General features: G+C 42.2%; 2 protein-coding genes across 2 annotated transcripts; one reads left to right on the plus strand and one right to left on the minus strand.

Annotated features, from left to right (window-relative positions):
- The first annotated feature begins 361 nt into the window (after positions 1-361).
- apmap (adipocyte plasma membrane associated protein) lies at positions 362-14,655 on the plus strand. The gene is made up of 9 exons (XM_079279608.1): positions 362-541; positions 1,210-1,326; positions 1,793-1,908; positions 5,140-5,232; positions 6,352-6,468; positions 8,171-8,345; positions 11,147-11,281; positions 11,888-12,080; positions 12,961-14,655. Exons 1-9 carry the CDS (start codon positions 453-455, stop codon positions 13,168-13,170), a joined length of 1,245 nt encoding a protein of 414 aa, XP_079135734.1. The 5' UTR covers positions 362-452; the 3' UTR covers positions 13,171-14,655.
- Positions 14,656-15,950: 1,295 nt separating this feature from the next.
- Positions 15,951-18,791, minus strand: cst7 (cystatin f). The gene is made up of 4 exons (XM_079279861.1): positions 18,652-18,791; positions 17,673-17,851; positions 16,863-16,988; positions 15,951-16,134 (listed from the first exon to the last, which is right to left on the minus strand). The coding sequence occupies exons 1-4, from the start codon at positions 18,698-18,700 to the stop codon at positions 16,054-16,056; spliced, it is 435 nt and encodes a 144-aa protein (XP_079135987.1). The 5' UTR covers positions 18,701-18,791; the 3' UTR covers positions 15,951-16,053.
- Positions 18,792-19,812: the final 1,021 nt, after the last annotated feature.

Raw genomic sequence — 19,812 nt, forward strand, 5'->3', positions numbered from 1 at the left:
TTGAAATTTTCAGTTTCTTTTATTTTTCTTTTTGTTTTACTTTGGTTTGTAGTTTTTTGCCTTTTTACATTGTATATCATTTAAATATTCTTATCTTTTAAAACATTTTCACCTTTTAATTTTTTATATAAAATGTATATTATTTAATTAATGAAATCATAATAATAAATTAATTATTTGATTGGTAGCATTACGTTTTAATCTTAATATTAATTTATTTTGTCTTGTTTTATATTTTTGGGGAAATTTCCAAAAAGTAAAACTGATGACGTATTTGGCTCAAGGTCCTTTTATTTTGAAGTCACAGACCGGAAGCTCTCCGTCGTCAGCGTCATCAACAGCTCTCCGGTAGGATGTTCGCTCGGTCCTCTCCGCGTTTAGTCCGTTTGTACCCGGGTTAAACCTCAACACAGCTGAGCCGAACCGAACCGAGTCAACCGACCGAGTCCATCATGAACGAGACGGAGGGGCTGCGGTTCCGACGGGTGCACCGACCGGTCATCACCGACGAGCTCCCGGAGCACCGGAACAAGGGGTCCGGGTAAGGGAACGGAGCCGAGAGGTGGACACTAAAACAGGAACACCGTCGCGAGCCCCCCCCCCCCCCCCCCCCCCCCCCCTCCCAGCTCAGCGGCGTTATTATATTATTATTAAATATTAACGACATCGAGCTAATAAAGAAATACAGCAGCTAAATACTGAGGTACAGGGACTTTACTAGAGTACTTATATACAGTAGGAGTATTCTCTTAACTGCTCTACTTTTATCTGACAGCTTTACTTACTTTATTAATCAACTAATAAATGTGTGTTATTAAAGATATGAAGTCAATAAAATGAGCTCCAGCTGCCTGCATTCTCTCTAGTGTCCACCAGGGGGCGACTCCTCTGGTTGTATAGAAGTCTATGAGAAAATGACTCTACTTCTCTCTTGATTTATTACCTCAGTAAACATTGTAAACATGAGTTTATGTCTCAATATCTAGTTTCAAGTCTTCTTCAATACAGCATGATGTTCATTTAGTACATTATGGTCCATTTAGAGTCACACAGACCATAAAGCAGGGGATGCTTTAGGGCGGGGCTACACAGTGATTGACAGGTCTCAGATTTGTCATAGTGGCCAAACGGTGGAATGACAACTTCCTGGTTCGTCACGTAAATTGAGAAAGACTCGGAGGATCAGTTTAACGTTGGTCCCTCTCTCAGCACCTACAGCGGGAAGGTTTTCCAGGTGACTCTGCTCTCTCTGGGCGGCTTCCTGCTCCTTCCTCTCCTGGTCATCATCCTCATCCTCGAGTCTCCCATCCACCCCGAAGTGTTCAGGTGAGTTCCATCATCCACCGGAGATCTTCGAGCATGCAGCCAGAACCGGACACCCAGAATATAGAATGTGAGGCCGTTAGATGCAGCAGAATGAGAGATTAGTGGACAGACACCGAGGTGAACACTCACTCACTCACATGACTGATCTCAAATCCCTCTCCGTCGGAGACAATGAAAATCAATATTCCGCTGACGTTCCTGTTGACGTGCAGCCTTACAGATTAACGTCAAACACTTTTAAATCTGGAGTTTTAATCCCGGAGGCTGTAATCACGCCCACAGTCTGAACATGTAAATATTTAATGTGTTTATCAAAAATGTGTTTTAAATTTGTCTCCTGATGAATATTAATCCACTCAGGACACTTTCTGAACCTGAACCCAGAGTGGTTCAGTCTGCAGAGGATCAACGAACACTGTTTTAATACCCCCCCCCCCCCCGTATGTTTCCTGGGTGTGTGCTGCAGTCTGAAGGAGCCTCCGCTGATGAAGGGCTGCTGGGAGCCAAACCTGAAGCTCCGAGAGGCTCAGAGACTGTTTGAAGACCAGATCACCGGACCAGAGTCCATCGCTAGCATCGGAGGTCTGTGTCATCCACTTTGCTTTAGTTTGATTTTGAGTTTAGGTTAGTTTAGTTTTAATTTTAGTTTTAAGTTTAGTTTTAACTCTAGTTTAGATCAAATGTGACAGTGGTTAACTCTAGTTTAGTTTAACTCTAGTTTAGTTTAACTCTAGTTTAGTTTAACTCTAGTTTAGGTTAACTCTAGTTTAGTTTAACTCTAGTTTAGGTTAACTCTAGTTTATTTTAACTCTAGTTTAGGTCAAATGTGACAGTGGTTAACTCTAGTTTAGTTTAACTCTAGTTTAGTTTAACTCTAGTTTAGTTTAACTCTAGTTTAGGTTAACTCTAGTTTAGTTTAACTCTAGTTTAGGTTAACTCTAGTTTAGTTTAACTCTAGTTTAGGTTAACTCTAGTTTATTTTAACTCTAGTTTAGGTCAAATGTGACAGTGGTTAACTAGTTTAGGTAAAATGTGACTGTGGTTAACTCTAGTTTAGTTTAACTCTAGTCCAGGTAAAATGTGACAGTGGTTAACAAGTTTAGTTTAACTCTTTAGGTAAAATGTGACAGTGGTTAACACGAGTTTAGTTTAACTCTAGTCCAGGTAAAATGTGACAGTGGTTAACTAGTTTCGTTTAACTCTTTCGGTAAAATGTGACAGTGGTTAACTCTAGTTTAACTCTAGTTTAGGTAAAATGTGACAGTGGTTAACTCTAGTTTAGTTTAACTCTAGTTTAGGTAAAATGTGACTGGTTAACTAGTTTAGTTTAACTCTAGTTTAGTTTAACTCTAGTTTAGGTTAACTCTAGTTTAGGTTAACTCTAGTTTAGTTTAACTCTAGTTTAGGTAAAATGTGACAGTGGTTAACTCTAGTTTAGTTTAACTCTAGTTTAGGTAAAATGTGACAGTGGCTAACTCTAGTTTATTTTAACTATAGTTCAGTTTAACTCTAGTTTAGGTAAAATGTGACAGTGGTTAACTCTAGTTTATTTTAACTATAGTTCAGTTTAACTCTAGTTTAGGTAAAATGTGACAGTGGTTAACTCTAGTTTAGTTTAACTCTAGTTTAGGTAAAATGTGACAGTGGTTAACTCTAGTTTAGTTTAACTCTAGTTTAGGTCAAATGTGACAGTGGTTAACTCTAGTTTAGTTTAACTCTAGTTTAGGTAAAATGTGACAGTGGTTAACTCTAGTTTAGTTTAACTCTAGTTTAGGTAAAATGTGACAGTGGTTAACTCTAGTTTATTTTAACTATAGTTCAGTTTAACTCTAGTTTAGGTAAAATGTGACAGTGGTTAACTCTAGTTTAGTTTAACTCTAGTTTAGGTAAAATGTGACAGTGGTTAACTCTAGTTTAGTTTAACTCTAGTTTAGGTAAAATGTGACAGTGGTTAACTCTAGTTTAGTTTAACTCTAGTTTAGGTAAAATGTGACAGTGGTTAACTCTAGTTCAGTTTAACTCTAGTTTAGGTAAAATGTGACAGTGGTTAACTCTAGTTTAGTTTAACTCTAGTTTAGGTAAAATGTGACAGTGGTTAACTCTAGTTTAGTTTAACTCTAGTTTAGGTAAAATGTGACAGTGGTTAACTCGTTTAGTTTAACTCTAGTTTAGGTAAAATGTGACAGTGGTTAACTCTAGTTTATTTTAACTATAGTTTAGTTTAACTCTAGTTTAGGTCAAATGTGATAGTGGTTAACTCTAGTTTAGTTTAACTCTAGTTTAGTTTAACTAGGTAAAATGTGACAGTGGTTAACTCTAGTATATTTTAACTATAGTTCAGTTTAACTCTAGTTTAGGTAAAATGTGACAGTGGTTAACTCTAGTTTAGTTTAACTCTAGTTTAGGTAAAATGTGACAGTGGTTAACTCTCGTTTAGTTTAACTCTAGTTTAGGTAAAATGTGACAGTGGTTAACTCTCGTTTAGTTTAACTCTAGTTTAGGTAAAATGTGATAGTGGTTAACTCTCGTTTAGTTTAACTCTAGTTTAGGTAAAATGTGACAGTGGTTAACTCTAGTTTAGTTTAACTCTAGTTTAGGTAAAATGTGACAGTGGTTAACTCTCGTTTAGTTTAACTCTAGTTTAGGTAAAATGTGACAGTGGTTAACTCTAGTTTAGTTTAACTCTAGTTTAGGTCAAATGTGACAGTGGTTAACTCTAGTTTAGTTTAACTCTAGTTTAGGTAAAATGTGACAGTGGTTAACTCTAGTTTAGTTTAACTCTAGTTTAGGTAAAATGTGACAGTGGTTAACTCTAGTTTATTTTAACTATAGTTCAGTTTAACTCTAGTTTAGGTAAAATGTGACAGTGGTTAACTCTAGTTTAGTTTAACTCTAGTTTAGGTAAAATGTGACAGTGGTTAACTCTAGTTTAGTTTAACTCTAGTTTAGGTAAAATGTGACAGTGGTTAACTCTAGTTTAGTTTAACTCTAGTTTAGGTAAAATGTGACAGTGGTTAACTCTAGTTCAGTTTAACTCTAGTTTAGGTAAAATGTGACAGTGGTTAACTCTAGTTTAGTTTAACTCTAGTTTAGGTAAAATGTGACAGTGGTTAACTCTAGTTTAGTTTAACTCTAGTTTAGGTAAAATGTGACAGTGGTTAACTCGTTTAGTTTAACTCTAGTTTAGGTAAAATGTGACAGTGGTTAACTCTAGTTTATTTTAACTATAGTTTAGTTTAACTCTAGTTTAGGTCAAATGTGATAGTGGTTAACTCTAGTTTAGTTTAACTCTAGTTTAGTTTAACTAGGTAAAATGTGACAGTGGTTAACTCTAGTATATTTTAACTATAGTTCAGTTTAACTCTAGTTTAGGTAAAATGTGACAGTGGTTAACTCTAGTTTAGTTTAACTCTAGTTTAGGTAAAATGTGACAGTGGTTAACTCTCGTTTAGTTTAACTCTAGTTTAGGTAAAATGTGACAGTGGTTAACTCTCGTTTAGTTTAACTCTAGTTTAGGTAAAATGTGATAGTGGTTAACAGTGGAACAGAAACACACTGACCCTCTAACTCTGCTGCCGTTTGTGGAGAAACCAACTTGTGAAAATGTTTCATCAGATTTCATCAGTTTGGTTTCCAGCTGATTAAACAGACAGAGGTCAGAGGTCAGCGTCTGAGTCACTCTGACCTCATTGTGAAATGGTTCATGTGGATCTGAAAGTCAAGTTTTAAGATCATAATCAATGAGTTTTATTTAGTTTAAAGCTGGACGATGAAGACTGAGAGCTGACAGATGTTCGTCTCTTCTGTCTGCAGATGTTCTGTACGCAGGAACAGCTGACGGGAAGATCGTGAAGCTGATTGGTCGAAGAATTCACACGTTGACGAGACTTGGGAAACTTCCCTGTGGTGAGAGAAGCACTTGATTTAAGTTCAGGATTAGTTTTAAATTCATTTTACATAAAGGTGCAAGATTGGGAGATATCCAATGATCGGATATTGCTCCTTTAAATTTAGCTTTGGTTTAAGATTCAGTTTGTTTTGATTTAATGTTTAGTTTAATTCAAGGTTTATAAACCAACAAAAAAGTGAAACCATAGTTTAGTTTAATTTAGTTTAGTTTATTTTAGTTCACTTTTTAAGTTTAGTTCAGTCTAGTTAAGTTTGTATGTGTGGTTTAGTTTAGTTTAGTTCAGTTTAGTTTCGGTAAAATGGTGTCTGGGGTATAAAGTGTCTGCTGCTCTTCACTCAGTTGTAACACACAGTCTTCAGTCAATGTGCCTTTGAGCAAGGCACTGACCTCGAAGCTGCTCTCATGTTTCCTCTCTGGAGTTTCTCAACCGCCGAGTGAACAAATGAAGTGACACGTTGAGACCTGCTCTGACTTCTGCTTCCTGTTCCACCAAACCCACCAAGAGCTCAGAGATCAAACACGTGACGTCCAGAGAACACAAACTCTGAACTCTAAAGGAGGGCTACCAACCACAAGACACCTTTATTTATTGTGAAACAGGAAGTGAGTTCAGGGAAGAAGATGTTTTATTCTGGAAGAACGTCAAGTCTCACTGAGGTTTAAAATGAACTTATTGTGGCGGGTCTTCAAACAGGAAGCTCACAGATTATGTAAACAATAAAGTGTCTGAACTGTGACAGCAACACCAGACGAACTGGTCCAGTGAGCGTCTTCCTCTCTTTCATGACACCGACTATGAATCCAACAAGTCGTCTGTTTCTGCTCTTAATGACGTTAAGACGCTCTCATGGTTCTTTCTTTCGTTTCATTCAGTTCACTTTAGTTTTCATGTGGAGTGAAGTTTAGTTTCATTGGCTTTAGTTTATCTGAGTTGCACAGCGGTCGTCTCTCAGGCTCTCAGCTGTTTCTCTTCTTCATAACGTTCAGGTCTGCAGGACGCTCTCATGGTGATTTGTTTGTTTCATTGTTCAATTTGAACACGTGTTTGAAGTCTGTTTCGTGAATGAAGTGTTTCCTCTGAGAGGAGATGACGGTCGGCTGTTATTCTCCTGCAGGCTCCAGGGAGGAGGAGTCCAGCTGTGGGAGGCCGTTGGGGATCCGAGTCGGACCCAACGGGACTCTGTTTGTGGCCGACGCCTACCTGGGTCTGTTCCAGGTGAACCCCACCACAGGTGAGAGAGTGCTGCTGGACATTCTTCTTCTTCTTCTCCTTCATTCTCCATCTTCTTCATTCTCCATCTTCTTCATCTTCTTCTCCATCTTCTTCTTCATTTTCCATCTTCTTCATCTTCTTCTCCTTCATTCTCCATCTTCTCCATCTTCTTCTTCTCCTCCATTCTCCATCTTCTTCTTCTTCTCCTTCATTCTCCATCTTCTTCTTCTCCTCCTTCATTCTCCATCTTCTTCTCCTCCTTCATTTTCCATCTTCTTCATCTTCTTCTCCTTCATTCTCCATCTTCTCCATCTTCTTCTTCTCCTCCATTTTCCATCTTCTTCATCTTCTTCTCCTTCATTCTCCATCTTCTCCATCTTCTTCTTCTCCTCCTTCATTCTCCATCTTCTTCTCCTCCTTCATTCTCCATCTTCTTCTTCTTCTCCTTCATTCTCCATCTTCTTCTCCTCCTTCATTCTCCATCTTCTTCTTCTCCTCCTTCATTCTCCATCTTCTTCTCCTCCTTCATTCTCCATCTTCTTCTTCTCCTCCATTTTCCATCTTCTTCATCTTCTTCTCCTTCATTCTCCATCTTCTCCATCTTCTTCTTCTCCTCCTTCATTCTCCATCTTCTTCTTCTCCTCCTTCATTCTCCATCTTCTTCTCCTCCTTCATTCTCCATCTTCTTCTTCTCCTTCATTCTCCATCTTCTTCTCCTCCTTCATTCTCCATCTTCTTCTTCTTCTCCTTCATTCTCCATCTTCTTCTTCTCCTTCATTCTCCATCTTCTTCTCCTCCTTCATTCTCCATCTTCTTCTTCTCCTTCATTCTCCATCTTCTTCTCCTCCTTCATTCTCCATCTTCTTCTCCTCCTTCATTCTCCATCTTCTTCTTCTCCTCCTTCATTCTCCATCTTCTTCTTCTCCTCCTTCATTCTCCATCTTCTTCTTCTTCTTCTTCTCCATCTTCTTCTTCTTCTTCTCCTCCTCCTTCATTCTCCATTCTCCATCTTCTTCTTCTCCTTCTTCTTCTCCTCCTCCTTCATTTTCCATCTTCTTCTTCTTCTTCTTCTTCTTCTTCTTCTTCTTCTTCTTCTTCTTCTCCTTCTTCCTGCTTCGTTCCGACTCACAAGTTCATTCTCTCAGCTCATCAATTCTTGTTCTCATAAAAACATCAACGTTCAGAAACTATGAACGATATAATAAACTAAACTAAATGATCTTTGGTTTGGTTTTAAACTGTGAAGAGGAATCAGTTTGTGAACATTTCCTTTAGAGATTATAAATATCTGCGTTTCCATCCGGTTTAGTTTAGTTTAATTTATTTGCACAATTTTAAAAAACACACAAACATAACGGAGATAATTAATATTATACATAGTAATTTATATTTGATTTACCTAAATAATGTTAAAATGTCACAATATTATAGAGAACAGAAAATGAATAAACATAAGATGTGACGACGTAATATTAAACACTCTGATAGTTTTTATGCCTAAAAATAAAATAGTAAAATCTTGAAGTTCCTCTTGTCTGAGGTGTAAAAGTTGGTGTGTCAATAAAGTCAAATGGAATAAACGATGAGGAACATGAAGTATTTACATCCTCTTCTTCTTCTGTGGCTTAATGGTTTTCCAGCTGCTGCTCATCTCCATGAACTACATAACACTGGTGGATGAAACCTGGATACTGAGACGCTCTCGTGATTCTTTGTTTCAGGTGAGGCGACCCGGTTGGTGTCGGGGGGTCAGGTGGTCGCCGGCAGGAAGCTGTCGTTCATCAACGACGTGGCGGTGACTCAGGACGGGAAGAAGCTTTACTTCACCGACTCCAGCAGCAGGTGGCAGCGCAGAGACTACCTGCACCTCATCATGGAGGCCACGGCCGACGGACGGTACGACGAGAGATCATTCACCTGAAGAGATCAGAGATCATTCACCTGCAGAGATCAGAGATCGTTCACCTGCAGAGATCAGAGATCATTCACCTGAAGAGATCAGAGATCATTCACCTGAAGAGATCAGAGATCATTCACCTGAAGAGATCAGAGATCATTCACCTGAAGAGATCAGAGATCATTCACCTGAAGAGATCAGAGATCATTCACCTGAAGAGATCAGAGATCATTCACCTGAAGAGATCAGAGATCATTCACCTGAAGAGATCAGAGATCGTTCACCTGAAGAGATCAGAGATCGTTCACCTGAAGAGATCAGAGATCGTTCACCTGAAGAGATCGGAGATCGTTCACCTGAAGAGATCGGAGATCATTCACCTGAAGAGATCGGAGATCATTCACCTGAAGAGATCAGAGATCATTCACCTGAAGAGATCAGAGATCATTCACCTGAAGAGATCAGAGATCATTCACCTGAAGAGATCAGAGATCATTCACCTGAAGAGATCAGAGATCATTCACCTGAAGAGATCAGAGATCATTCACCTGAAGAGATCAGAGATCGTTCACCTGAAGAGATCAGAGATCGTTCACCTGAAGAGATCGGAGATCATTCACCTGAAGAGATCGGAGATCATTCACCTGAAGAGATCAGAGATCATTCACCTGAAGAGATCAGAGATCATTCACCTGAAGAGATCAGAGATCATTCACCTGAAGAGATCAGAGATCATTCACCTGAAGAGATCAGAGATCATTCACCTGAAGAGATCAGATATCATTCACCTGAAGAGATCAGAGATCATTCACCTGAAGAGATCATTCACCTGAAGAGATCGGAGATCATTCACCTGAAGAGATCGGAGATCATTCACCTGAAGAGATCGGAGATCATTCACCTGAAGAGATCAGAGATCATTCACCTGAAGAGATCAGAGATCATTCACCTGAAGAGATCAGAGATCATTCACCTGAAGAGATCAGAGATCATTCACCTGAAGAGATCAGAGATCATTCACCTGAAGAGATCATTCACCTGAAGAGATCATTCACCTGAAGAGATCAGAGATCATTCACCTGAAGAGATCATTCACCTGAAGAGATCATTCACCTGAAGAGATCAGAGATCGTTCACCTGAAGAGATCGGAGATCATTCACCTGAAGAGATCAGAGATCATTCACCTGAAGAGATCATTCACCTGAAGAGATCATTCACCTGAAGAGATCAGAGATCGTTCACCTGAAGAGATCGGAGATCGTTCACCTGAAGAGATCAGAGATCGTTCACCTGAAGAGATCTGAGATCGTTCACCTGAAGAGATCAGAGATCGTTCACCTGAAGAGATCAGAGATCGTTCACCTGAAGAGATCAGAGATCGTTCACCTGAAGAGATCAGAGATCGTTCACCTGAAGAGATCGGAGATCGTTCACCTGAAGAGATCGGAGATCGTTCACCTGAAGAGATCGGAGATCGTTCACCTGAAGAGATCGGAGATCGTTCACCTGAAGAGATCTGAGATCGTTCACCTGAAGAGATCAGAGATCGTTCACCTGAAGAGATCAGAGATCATTCACCTGAAGAGATCGGAGATCGTTCACCTGAAGAGATCGGAGATCGTTCACCTGAAGAGATCGGAGATCATTCACCTGAAGAGATCGTTCACCTGAAGAGATCGGAGATCGTTCACCTGAAGAGATCGGAGATCGTTCACCTGAAGAGATCTGAGATTGTTCAATTGAAGAGATCGGAGATCGTTCACCTGAAGAGATCGGAGATCATTCACCTGAAGAGATCATTCACCTGAAGAGATCAGAGATCATTCACCTGAAGAGATCAGAGATCATTCACCTGAAGAGATCTGAGATCGTTCAATTGAAGAGATCGGAGATCGTTCACCTGAAGAGATCGGAGATCGTTCACCTGAAGAGATCAGAGATCATTCACCTGAAGAGATCAGAGATCATTCACCTGAAGAGATCTGAGATTGTTCAATTGAAGAGATCGGAGATCGTTCACCTGAAGAGATCTGAGATCGTTCAATTGAAGAGATCGGAGATCGTTCACCTGAAGAGATCGGAGATCATTCACCTGAAGAGATCGGAGATCGTTCACCTGAAGAGATCAGAGATCGTTCACCTGAAGAGATCGGAGATCGTTCACCTGAAGAGATCTGAGATCGTTCACCTGAAGAGATCAGAGATCATTCACCTGAAGAGATCAGAGATCATTCACCTGAAGAGATCAGAGATCATTCACCTGAAGAGATCAGAGATCATTCACCTGAAGAGATCGGAGATCGTTCACCTGAAGAGATCGGAGATCGTTCAATTGAGGAGATCGGAGATCGTTCAATTGAAGAGATCGGAGATCGTTCACCTGAAGAGATCAGAGATCGTTCACCTGAAGAGATCAGAGATCATTCACCTGAAGAGATCAGAGATCATTCACCTGAAGAGATCAGAGATCATTCACCTGAAGAGATCAGAGATCGTTCAATTGAAGAGATCGGAGATCGTTCAATTGAAGAGATCGGAGATCGTTCACCTGAAGAGATCTGAGATCATTCACCTGAAGAGATCAGAGATCGTTCAATTGAAGAGATCGGAGATCGTTCAATTGAAGAGATCGGAGATCGTTCACCTGAAGAGATCTGAGATCATTCACCTGAAGAGATCGGAGATTGATTGATTTTATTTTGACATTCTAAATCTCCCTGTTGAAGAAACTGACTTCCTGTTTCACATTAAAAGCCCCCCGTGGTGTGATAACAGCGATGTTGTGTTGTCTCCTGTCAGAGTGTTGGAGTACGACACTGAGAGCAGAGAGCTGACGGTGGTGATGGAGAACCTTCGCTTCCCAAACGGCATCCAGCTGCTTCCTGACGAGGAGTCGGTGCTGGTGGCGGAGACCACCATGGCCCGGATACGCAGGTAAACCCACCTGACTCCATTTATAGTTAACTATGTATCCAATAGGACATGTTTTAACTATATTGTGAAATAAAGACACTAAATAAAGTTTTATACAATTTCATAAAATAGAAAGGCCGACATGGAGTATAAAAAATACAAGGAAAAGTTCCAATACTTGGTGCTTCACACACTAAAATAAGATGAAACATAACGTTCTAAAATGAAGTGCTACAAACATAAAGGAATATAAGTAAATAAAATAAAATGATAAAATGAAACGTTCTACCATTAAGTACTTAACAAATCAGATGAATACAAATATTAAAACTTCTTCCATGAAGACATCGTCGTATTATTACAGCTGTGTTTTATGATATTATAATCGATTGTGTTTATACTACGACAACACTGATGGAGTTATAGATGTAGATGAATTCATTAAATAAGACTTATATCTGCTCATTATTACATTATTTAATGAACCATTTGTATTGTATGGAGGCTGGCGTCTCTTGATTGTGAACTGTAGTCGTATCGCCCCCCAAAGACCCGGAGTTGAGATTTGGGACAAAATGAGGTCATTAAACTGCTTCTGTGAACTGCGTCTGTGTGTTTCCACATCAGAGTCCATGTTGCTGGTCTAAACAAGGGCGGGATGGACACCTTCATTGACAACCTGCCCGGTTTTCCCGACAACATTCGTCCAAGCTCGACTGGAGGTTACTGGGTGGCCATGTCAGCGGTGCGGCCGAACCCCGGCTTCTCCATGCTGGACTTCCTGTCCCAGAGACCCTGGATCAAGAAATTCATCTTCAAGGTAGAGAGAGGCATAGAGAGACCAGGACCAGGCTTCCAATGGCAACGACTCGCAGGCGTCCTCGTAGAGACGAGGACGACTCGCAGGCGTCCTCGTAGAGACGAAGACGACTCGCAGGCGTCCTCGTAGAGACGTTGACGACTCGCAGGCGTCCTCGTAGAGACGATGACGACTCGCAGGCGTCCTCGTAGAGACGATGACGACTCGCAGGCGTCCTCGTAGAGACGATGACGACTCGCAGGCGTCCTCGTAGAGACGATGACGACTCGCAGGCGTCCTCGTAGAGACGAGGACGACTCGCAGGCGTCCTCGTAGAGACGAGGACGACTCGCAGGCGTCCTCGTAGAGACGATGACGACTCGCAGGCGTCCTCGTAGAGACGATGACGACTCGCAGGCGTCCTCGTAGAGACGAGGACGACTCGCAGGCGTCCTCGTAGAGACGATGACGACTCGCAGGCGTCCTCGTAGAGACGAAGACGACTCGACTCCTCCGTGTTCTCGATGACTCATAACAGGAAACAGCACTCTTGTGAGTCCTGTACTCTCATTGGCTGGCCTGTTGACCAAGATGACTTGTCCCCAGAAAGAGCTCTGTCTGCAGACTCTCACCTGTAAATGCTCTGGATGTTTTACAGGAATATTGCAGAAAGTATTTTCACATACTTTAGTACAAAAGATGCACTTCAGACAGGAAATATGGAGAAACCCAGAAGATCATAGAAAGTTATGTGTGAAATGTGACATTCAGGTCCTTTTAAAAGACACCAGAGTGTAATGCAATAACACGAAGCTCCTCCCGCCTCCTTTGTACCCTCCATCCTTCCTCGTGTCTTCCTAACTACTCCCTTCCTTCTCTCCTTCTCCTCCCTCCTCTCCAGCTCTTCAGCCAGGAGGTGCTGATGAAGTTCGTCCCTCGGTACAGCCTGGTGGCGGAGCTCCATGACGGCGGCATCTGCACTCGGAGCTTCCACGACCCCAACGGCCTGGTGGCGGCCTACGTTAGCGAAGTCCACGAGCATGATGGGAGTCTGTACCTGGGCTCCTTCCGCTCGCCCTACATCGCCAAACTCGACCTGAGCAAGGTCTAAAAACACAGGCGGACATTTGTGCTCCGTAGGAAGTCTGACACCGTGACACGGCGTTCCTCTTTAACGGTGATGTCATGATGCACCAGCAGGTGAAATACAAAACGTCTCACGGTGGTGTGTCCGACTCGGACGGCGGTCCGTCAACGATCTTGTTTCACAGTGAAATTTCTCGACATATTTTGAGGGATTAACGCATAATTCATTTCAAACGTTCACGGTCTCCAGAGGGTGAACCGGCAGCAGAGCCTGGTTGTCGCAGTGAATTGTCTGCCTTTGTGTCGATGTCGGCCGTTTTGTTTTGGGGACGTCGTGACTCGTTGGTTCGGCAACAACTGAAATGTGTCTGTAGCTCCGAGTATCAAATCAGATCAAATGTCTGCTCAGATTCTTTTGGATTCAAATTATAATCTCTCTCCAGTTTCTGTCTGTATTTTATTTAGACAAAGTTATTGTTCGTTGTTTTGTCGAACAAAGCATTATTATTTTGATATTGGTTCTGAAACTCAGGGTCCGATTGGCCAACGAGACCCAATCCTAGAATCTGACCAACAGGTGAAAACACACAAGAAACGCTCTCTAGCTAGCTCAAGCTAATAAAGCTATGTGGCTCATTGTAGCGCTAGCAAGCTGCTGCTACATCAGTATAGCCTTATTAAAAATATCATCATCATCATATCAACACGATGAAAGGGTTTCAGGGTTACGGCCAACTTCACTAACTTGGGTTGGTCCAACGAACTACAGTAGTGAATAAAAACAGCAGAATTGCTTCATGCAGGGAGAACGCCGTTTCAACACTTTCCATGATTCAATAGAATTCATAAATATACATACACATAAATATACATACACATATATATATACATACATACATACATATGTATATTTATATACACAAACAGGCGAACAGCAGGTCATCTCGCTACCTCCAGAGCTAACTTTGAATTGTTTCGGTTAGCATTGTTCGCGTTATTACTGCTATGAGCTGCCATTTCTCACTTTAATATATAATATATATTAGATAATATATCCAATATAGCTTTGGAAATGAAAGGATGAGCGTCACATTCACACGTTACTAATTATTTATAATTGCAGAAAGCCGTCCGTTGATGTTTGTTTGGTTTTTAGACACTTCTGTATAATTGAGACGAATCAGAGTTCTCGGCTTCAGAGTCGTAATTAAAACTCTGATGTGGACGTAAGAAGTGATGTTTAGCATGTTAGAAAGTAAACATTAGTATTTAGCATGTTGTCATCTGTACTTCCTGTTTCCTACCGACTCGGTGCACTCTGACTCGGTGCAGTCTGACTCGGTGCGCTCTGACTCGGTGCAGTCTGACTCGGTGCACTGACTCGGTGCAGTCTGACTCGGTGCACTCTGACTCGGTGCAGTCTGACTCGGTGCGCTCTGACTCGGTGCAGTCTGACTCGGTGCAGTCTGACTCGGTGCGCTCTGACTCGGTGCGCTCTGACTCGGTGCGCTCTGACTCGGTGCAGTCTGACTCGGTGCAGTCTGACTCGGTGCAGTCTGGCTCGGTGCGCTCTGACTCGGTGCGCTCTGACTCGGTGCGCTCTGACTCGGTGCAGTCTGACTCGGTGCGCTCTGACTCGGTGCGCTCTGACTCGGTGCGCTCTGACTCGGTGCGCTCTGACTCGGTGCAGTCTGACTCGGTGCAGTCTGACTCGGTGCGCTCTGACTCGGTGCGCTCTGACTCGGTGCGCTCTGACTCGGTGCGCTCTGACTCGGTGCAGTCTGACTCGGTGCAGTCTGACTCGGTGCAGTCTGGCTCGGTGCGCTCTGACTCGGTGCGCTCTGACTCGGTGCGCTCTGACTCGGTGCGCTCTGACTCGGTGCAGTCTGACTCGGTGCGCTCTGACTCGGTGCGCTCTGACTCGGTGCGCTCTGACTCGGTGCGCTCTGACTCGGTGCGCTCTGACTCGGTGCGCTCTGACTCGGTGCGCTCTGACTCGGTGCGCTCTGACTCGGTGCGCTCTGACTCGGTGCAGTCTGACTCGGTGCGCTCTGACTCGGTGCAGTCTGACTCGGTGCAGTCTGACTCGGTGCAGTCTGACTCGGTGCGCTCTGACTCGGTGCGCTCTGACTCGGTGCGCTCTGACTCGGTGCAGTCTGACTCGGTGCGCTCTGACTCGGTGCGCTCTGACTCGGTGCGCTCTGACTCGGTGCGCTCTGACTCGGTGCGCTCTGACTCGGTGCAGTCTGACTCGGTGCACTCTGACTCGGTGCGCTCTGACTCGGTGCGCTCTGACTCGGTGCGCTCTGACTCGGTGCGCTCTGACTCGGTGCACTCTGACTCGGTGCGCTCTGACTCGGTGCAGTCGTGATTATAAGAAAAGAGGCGACGTCTGAACTTGGCTGTCGTTTTCTTCAGGTCTGAGTTGTTGACGAGCTGCTGAATGCAGCTTGAGTCTCTTCTTGTTGCACTCAGACCTTTGAGTGATGGAACCCGTCTCATGTTTGTTTGAGCTGAATGAAATCTGCATTTTTTGATGAAAACCATTCATTTAAATCTGTATTTGTTTGTAAAATCCAATTAAAACACATCAGAAACATAACGTCTGTGGTATTTCTCTTTCACCTCAAACATTCATCTGTAAGTTGTTGTTGTTGTTGTTGTGAGACTTTACGTGCTGATTTACTGCGTTTTAAACATTTGTGTCATAATTACATAAAAACTAATTCAAATGTTGATAGTTTGTGTTTTGGCGGCTGTTCATCATCTGCACTCAACACAAGCAAAGATTCAGGTTTCAGGAAATATACAAACTTTATTCTGTGTGAAGGTTTTACAGACGGGGGGGGGGGGGGGGTCAGACACCATCACAGGTGAGGATGATGAAGGTCTGAGGCGGCTGGTTGTTTCAGGGTCTACAGTGGAACAGCAGAGTCCTGGTCTGGTTCTGCCAGGGGACCACCCAGACCTCAGTGTGACACTGAAACGTCTGGAAGAACAGGAAGTTTCACAATAAAAGCCTTTATATTAGGGGTATAACGGTTCACAAAACTCACGGTTGGGTTCGATACAGTGGAGCCACGGTTCGGTACAGTAGAAAACTATAAATGCAGAGAAATGTACTTGATTTTAAAATATATTTGTTCATTACAACTAACATCATAAAGTTATTCTTTGACTTTGAACAATGATGGAACTATACCTGAGTGACTCATCTTCTGCAACACAAGCATAAAAAACAGAAACTGCTCCTTAATGTGATGTAGTATTGTTACTTACATCTTGCAAAAGAGATTTTAATCTCAATGGGACTACCTGGTGAAATAAGTTTTTTCAAAAGTTAATTTATTTTTTATTCAAACGTATTCGGTTCGTCATGCGTCCGAACGGTTGAATACGAATACGCGTATCGTTACCCCCCTACTATGAACACATGTCCTGCAAAGGGTTCGTTTGGCTGTTTTGGTGAATCTGAACTCTTTAAAACTCAAAGTAACCGAAGGAGCAGCGGCGCAGAGACTCTGCTTCAGTGAGGAGTCTGTGAGTAACGATGACGGCTTCAGTTCTACATTCTGAATAAAACTGACATGAACTCCTCTCGTGTGTAAAGTACGTCCACAGCGGTCGCTGCTGGTCTGTTCCTACTGTGGAGAAGAACCTCGTACTGAAGGAAGTATTCTAATATGTACCTGCACATTTCTAAAATCAGAGACTCGCCTGGTGCAGACGACCGGCCGGCTGGAAGTCACAGTTGGACAGGTTGTTGTTGTTGTTGTTGTCTCGTTTACGGCAGACGGTTCTGGAGATCTCCAGGTCCACGAGGTACCGAATCCCCTTAACGATCTGAAACACACACGAGTACAGTACAAGTACCTCAACGTAGTACTGCAGTACAGTTCATGTTGTAGTACTGAGCAGACAACCCTGAAAACTTTATTGAAGAAAAACATCATAAACTTTGAATTGAACTCATTTGAGACGTAAAATCACAAGTAAACGGTTAATGTAACGTGTTATGCAACACATTCTGGTACAAAACAACATTCTCAAGAAGTGATTAGGAGCAGACACGGGGGAATCAAACTCCTAAGAATATCAAAACATTTCCGTATATGGAGCTGTGTCCTGCCACTCGGGCAAGTGACCAGAACGCCCTAATTAGGAGTCCAGAAGGGCTTTTTGATTCAACGGACTGGTTTGACTGATGCAACACAGCAGAAGAGGCGTGCATTTAGACTGTAAAAGTGATCTGAGGACAGCACGATTTTGAATCGGTTTCGATATGTCAAGTTCGTGTGACGTTAACGAATATGCATTAAACGATTCCCGCTGGTTGCAAATCCAGTTCGTCGTCTCTTCTCGTCATTTTCGCCACAACAACTTCAGTTTCCATAAAATTTAGAATTTATTACAATCCGGTGACGGTTCAAAGTACTTCATGACATCATCGGTACTCTGTGTTTTAAAGGTAAATGAAGGTGTTGACCTTTGACCCCCCCCCCCCCCCCCCACAGACCTGCGTCCTACCTGCCGCTGTGCTCTGTGGACGGCCGAGGGTCTGAAGAGGAAGGCGTCGTTTGATTGGTTGTTGAAGAAGTGGGCGGCGCTGAGGACGACCTGTCGGAGGCCGCGGTCCTTCCTGCTGATGTTGACCGGAGACCCGGGCATGGAGCGGCCATGATGGCTGCCCGCCGCCGCCATCAGCTCTGGAAGGGGGATATATAGAGATAGAGATATATATAGATATATATATATATATATCTATATATATATATATATATATATAGATATATAGATATATATATAGATATACACGCACACACACACACACACACACACATATACATACATACATACATCGGTACGTTTCGGTACAGTCGAAAACTATAAATGCAGAGAAATGTACTTGATTTTAAAATATATTGATTCATTACAACTAACATCATGAAGTTATTCTTTGACTTTGAACAATGATGGAACTATACCTGAGTGACTCATCTTCTGCAACACATAAGCATGAAAAACAAAAACTGCTCCTTAATGTGATGTAGTGTTGTTACTTCCATCTTGCAAAAGAGATTTTAATCTCAATGGGACTACCTGGTGAAATAAAATGTATTCAAACGTATTGTTCGGTTCGTCATGCGTACCGAACCGTGAGCTTTTGTTTTTTTTACTTTAGACATGAAATCAAAGTGAACTAGAAATAAAGAATATTAATGTTTGTTGATTAACATTAATATTCTTTAACAGAGAGACTTTGTTGCTTCTTTGTTGTCGAGCCTTTGAGTCACTTCCTGTTGATTTGAAATGAAGCGACCTGACTTCACGGTTCAGGTTCTTTTCTGTTCTGCTGAAGGATCAAAACTGAACTTTCACTTCTTTTGTGAGACTTTAGAAACTGAATCTGAATTCTACTCAGTCTGCAGTGAAACATCATCATCAACAGTTTGTCTTCAGACATTAAAACATGAAAACACAATGAAGGAAACAGGAAGTCTTTTACCCAGAACAGCGAGCAGAGAGACGAGCAGCAGCGTCTTCAGTCCCATCATGCACTCTGATTGTGTCTCTGTGAGGCAGCAACACTCTGACCACAGATCAGCAGAAACAAACTGTCATGTTTGCTTCTTCACACTCTTCTTAAAGCTGCAGGTGTCCTCTGTGTGATGTCACTTCCTGTCAGTAGAGGCTGAGCTCAAACCTCACAGGAAGTCTCTGTTTCCCAGCATACATTGCAGTTCAGCTCTGACACCGCTGGTAGCGATCGGCGCTCAGGTGTGTCACCAGAAACCTGATAAACTGACTCAGGACCAGTTTCATGGAGCTGGTTCATGACGTCAAACACTGAGGACATGAAGAACAACATGAGCCCAGTGAACAAAGACTCCACGAGGCAGGTCAGTGATCTGACCTCAGATCAGTGTCTTCATGTCATATGGAATCTATCACTGTGGGTTTAAGTCCTGTTGAACATGAATGTGTAAAATGTATTCATACAATACTGACATTCATTCATTTATGTTGAACTACACCTTCATTAGTAATGTTCTCTGCACCCTGAAGAGTCCGTCAGCTTGTTTGACCAAATGTGCAGCTTCAACAAAAGCTCAAAGCAGGTTGATAAATATTCATGTAATACAATCTATTGGTTTCATCTTCAGGGACACGAATTGTCCATTTTATTTGTGTCCCTCAGCAAAACCAACACTTAGGTTTAGACAACTAAACCAACAGTTAGGTTTAGACAACTAAACCAACAGTTACGTTTAGACAACTAGACCAACAGTTACGTTCAGACAACTAGACCAACAGTTAGGTTTAGACAACTAAACCAACAGTTACGTTTAGACAACTAAACCAACAGTTACGTTTAGACAACTAGACCAACAGTTACGTTTAGACAACTAGACCAACAGTTACGTTCAGACAACTAGACCAACAGTTACGTTTAGACAACTAAACCAACAGTTAGGTTTAGACAACTAAACCAACAGTTAGGTTTAGACAACTAAACCAACAGTTACGTTTAGACAACTAGACCAACAGTTACGTTTAGACAACTAAACCAACAGTTAGGTTTAGACAACTAAACCAACAGTTACGTTTAGACAACTAGACCAACAGTTACGTTTAGACAACTAGACCAACAGTTACGTTTAGACAA

The sequence above is a fragment of the Melanostigma gelatinosum genome (assembly GCF_949748355.1).
Source record: "Melanostigma gelatinosum genome assembly, chromosome: 12".
Classification (NCBI taxonomy): Eukaryota; Metazoa; Chordata; class Actinopteri; order Perciformes; family Zoarcidae; genus Melanostigma; species Melanostigma gelatinosum.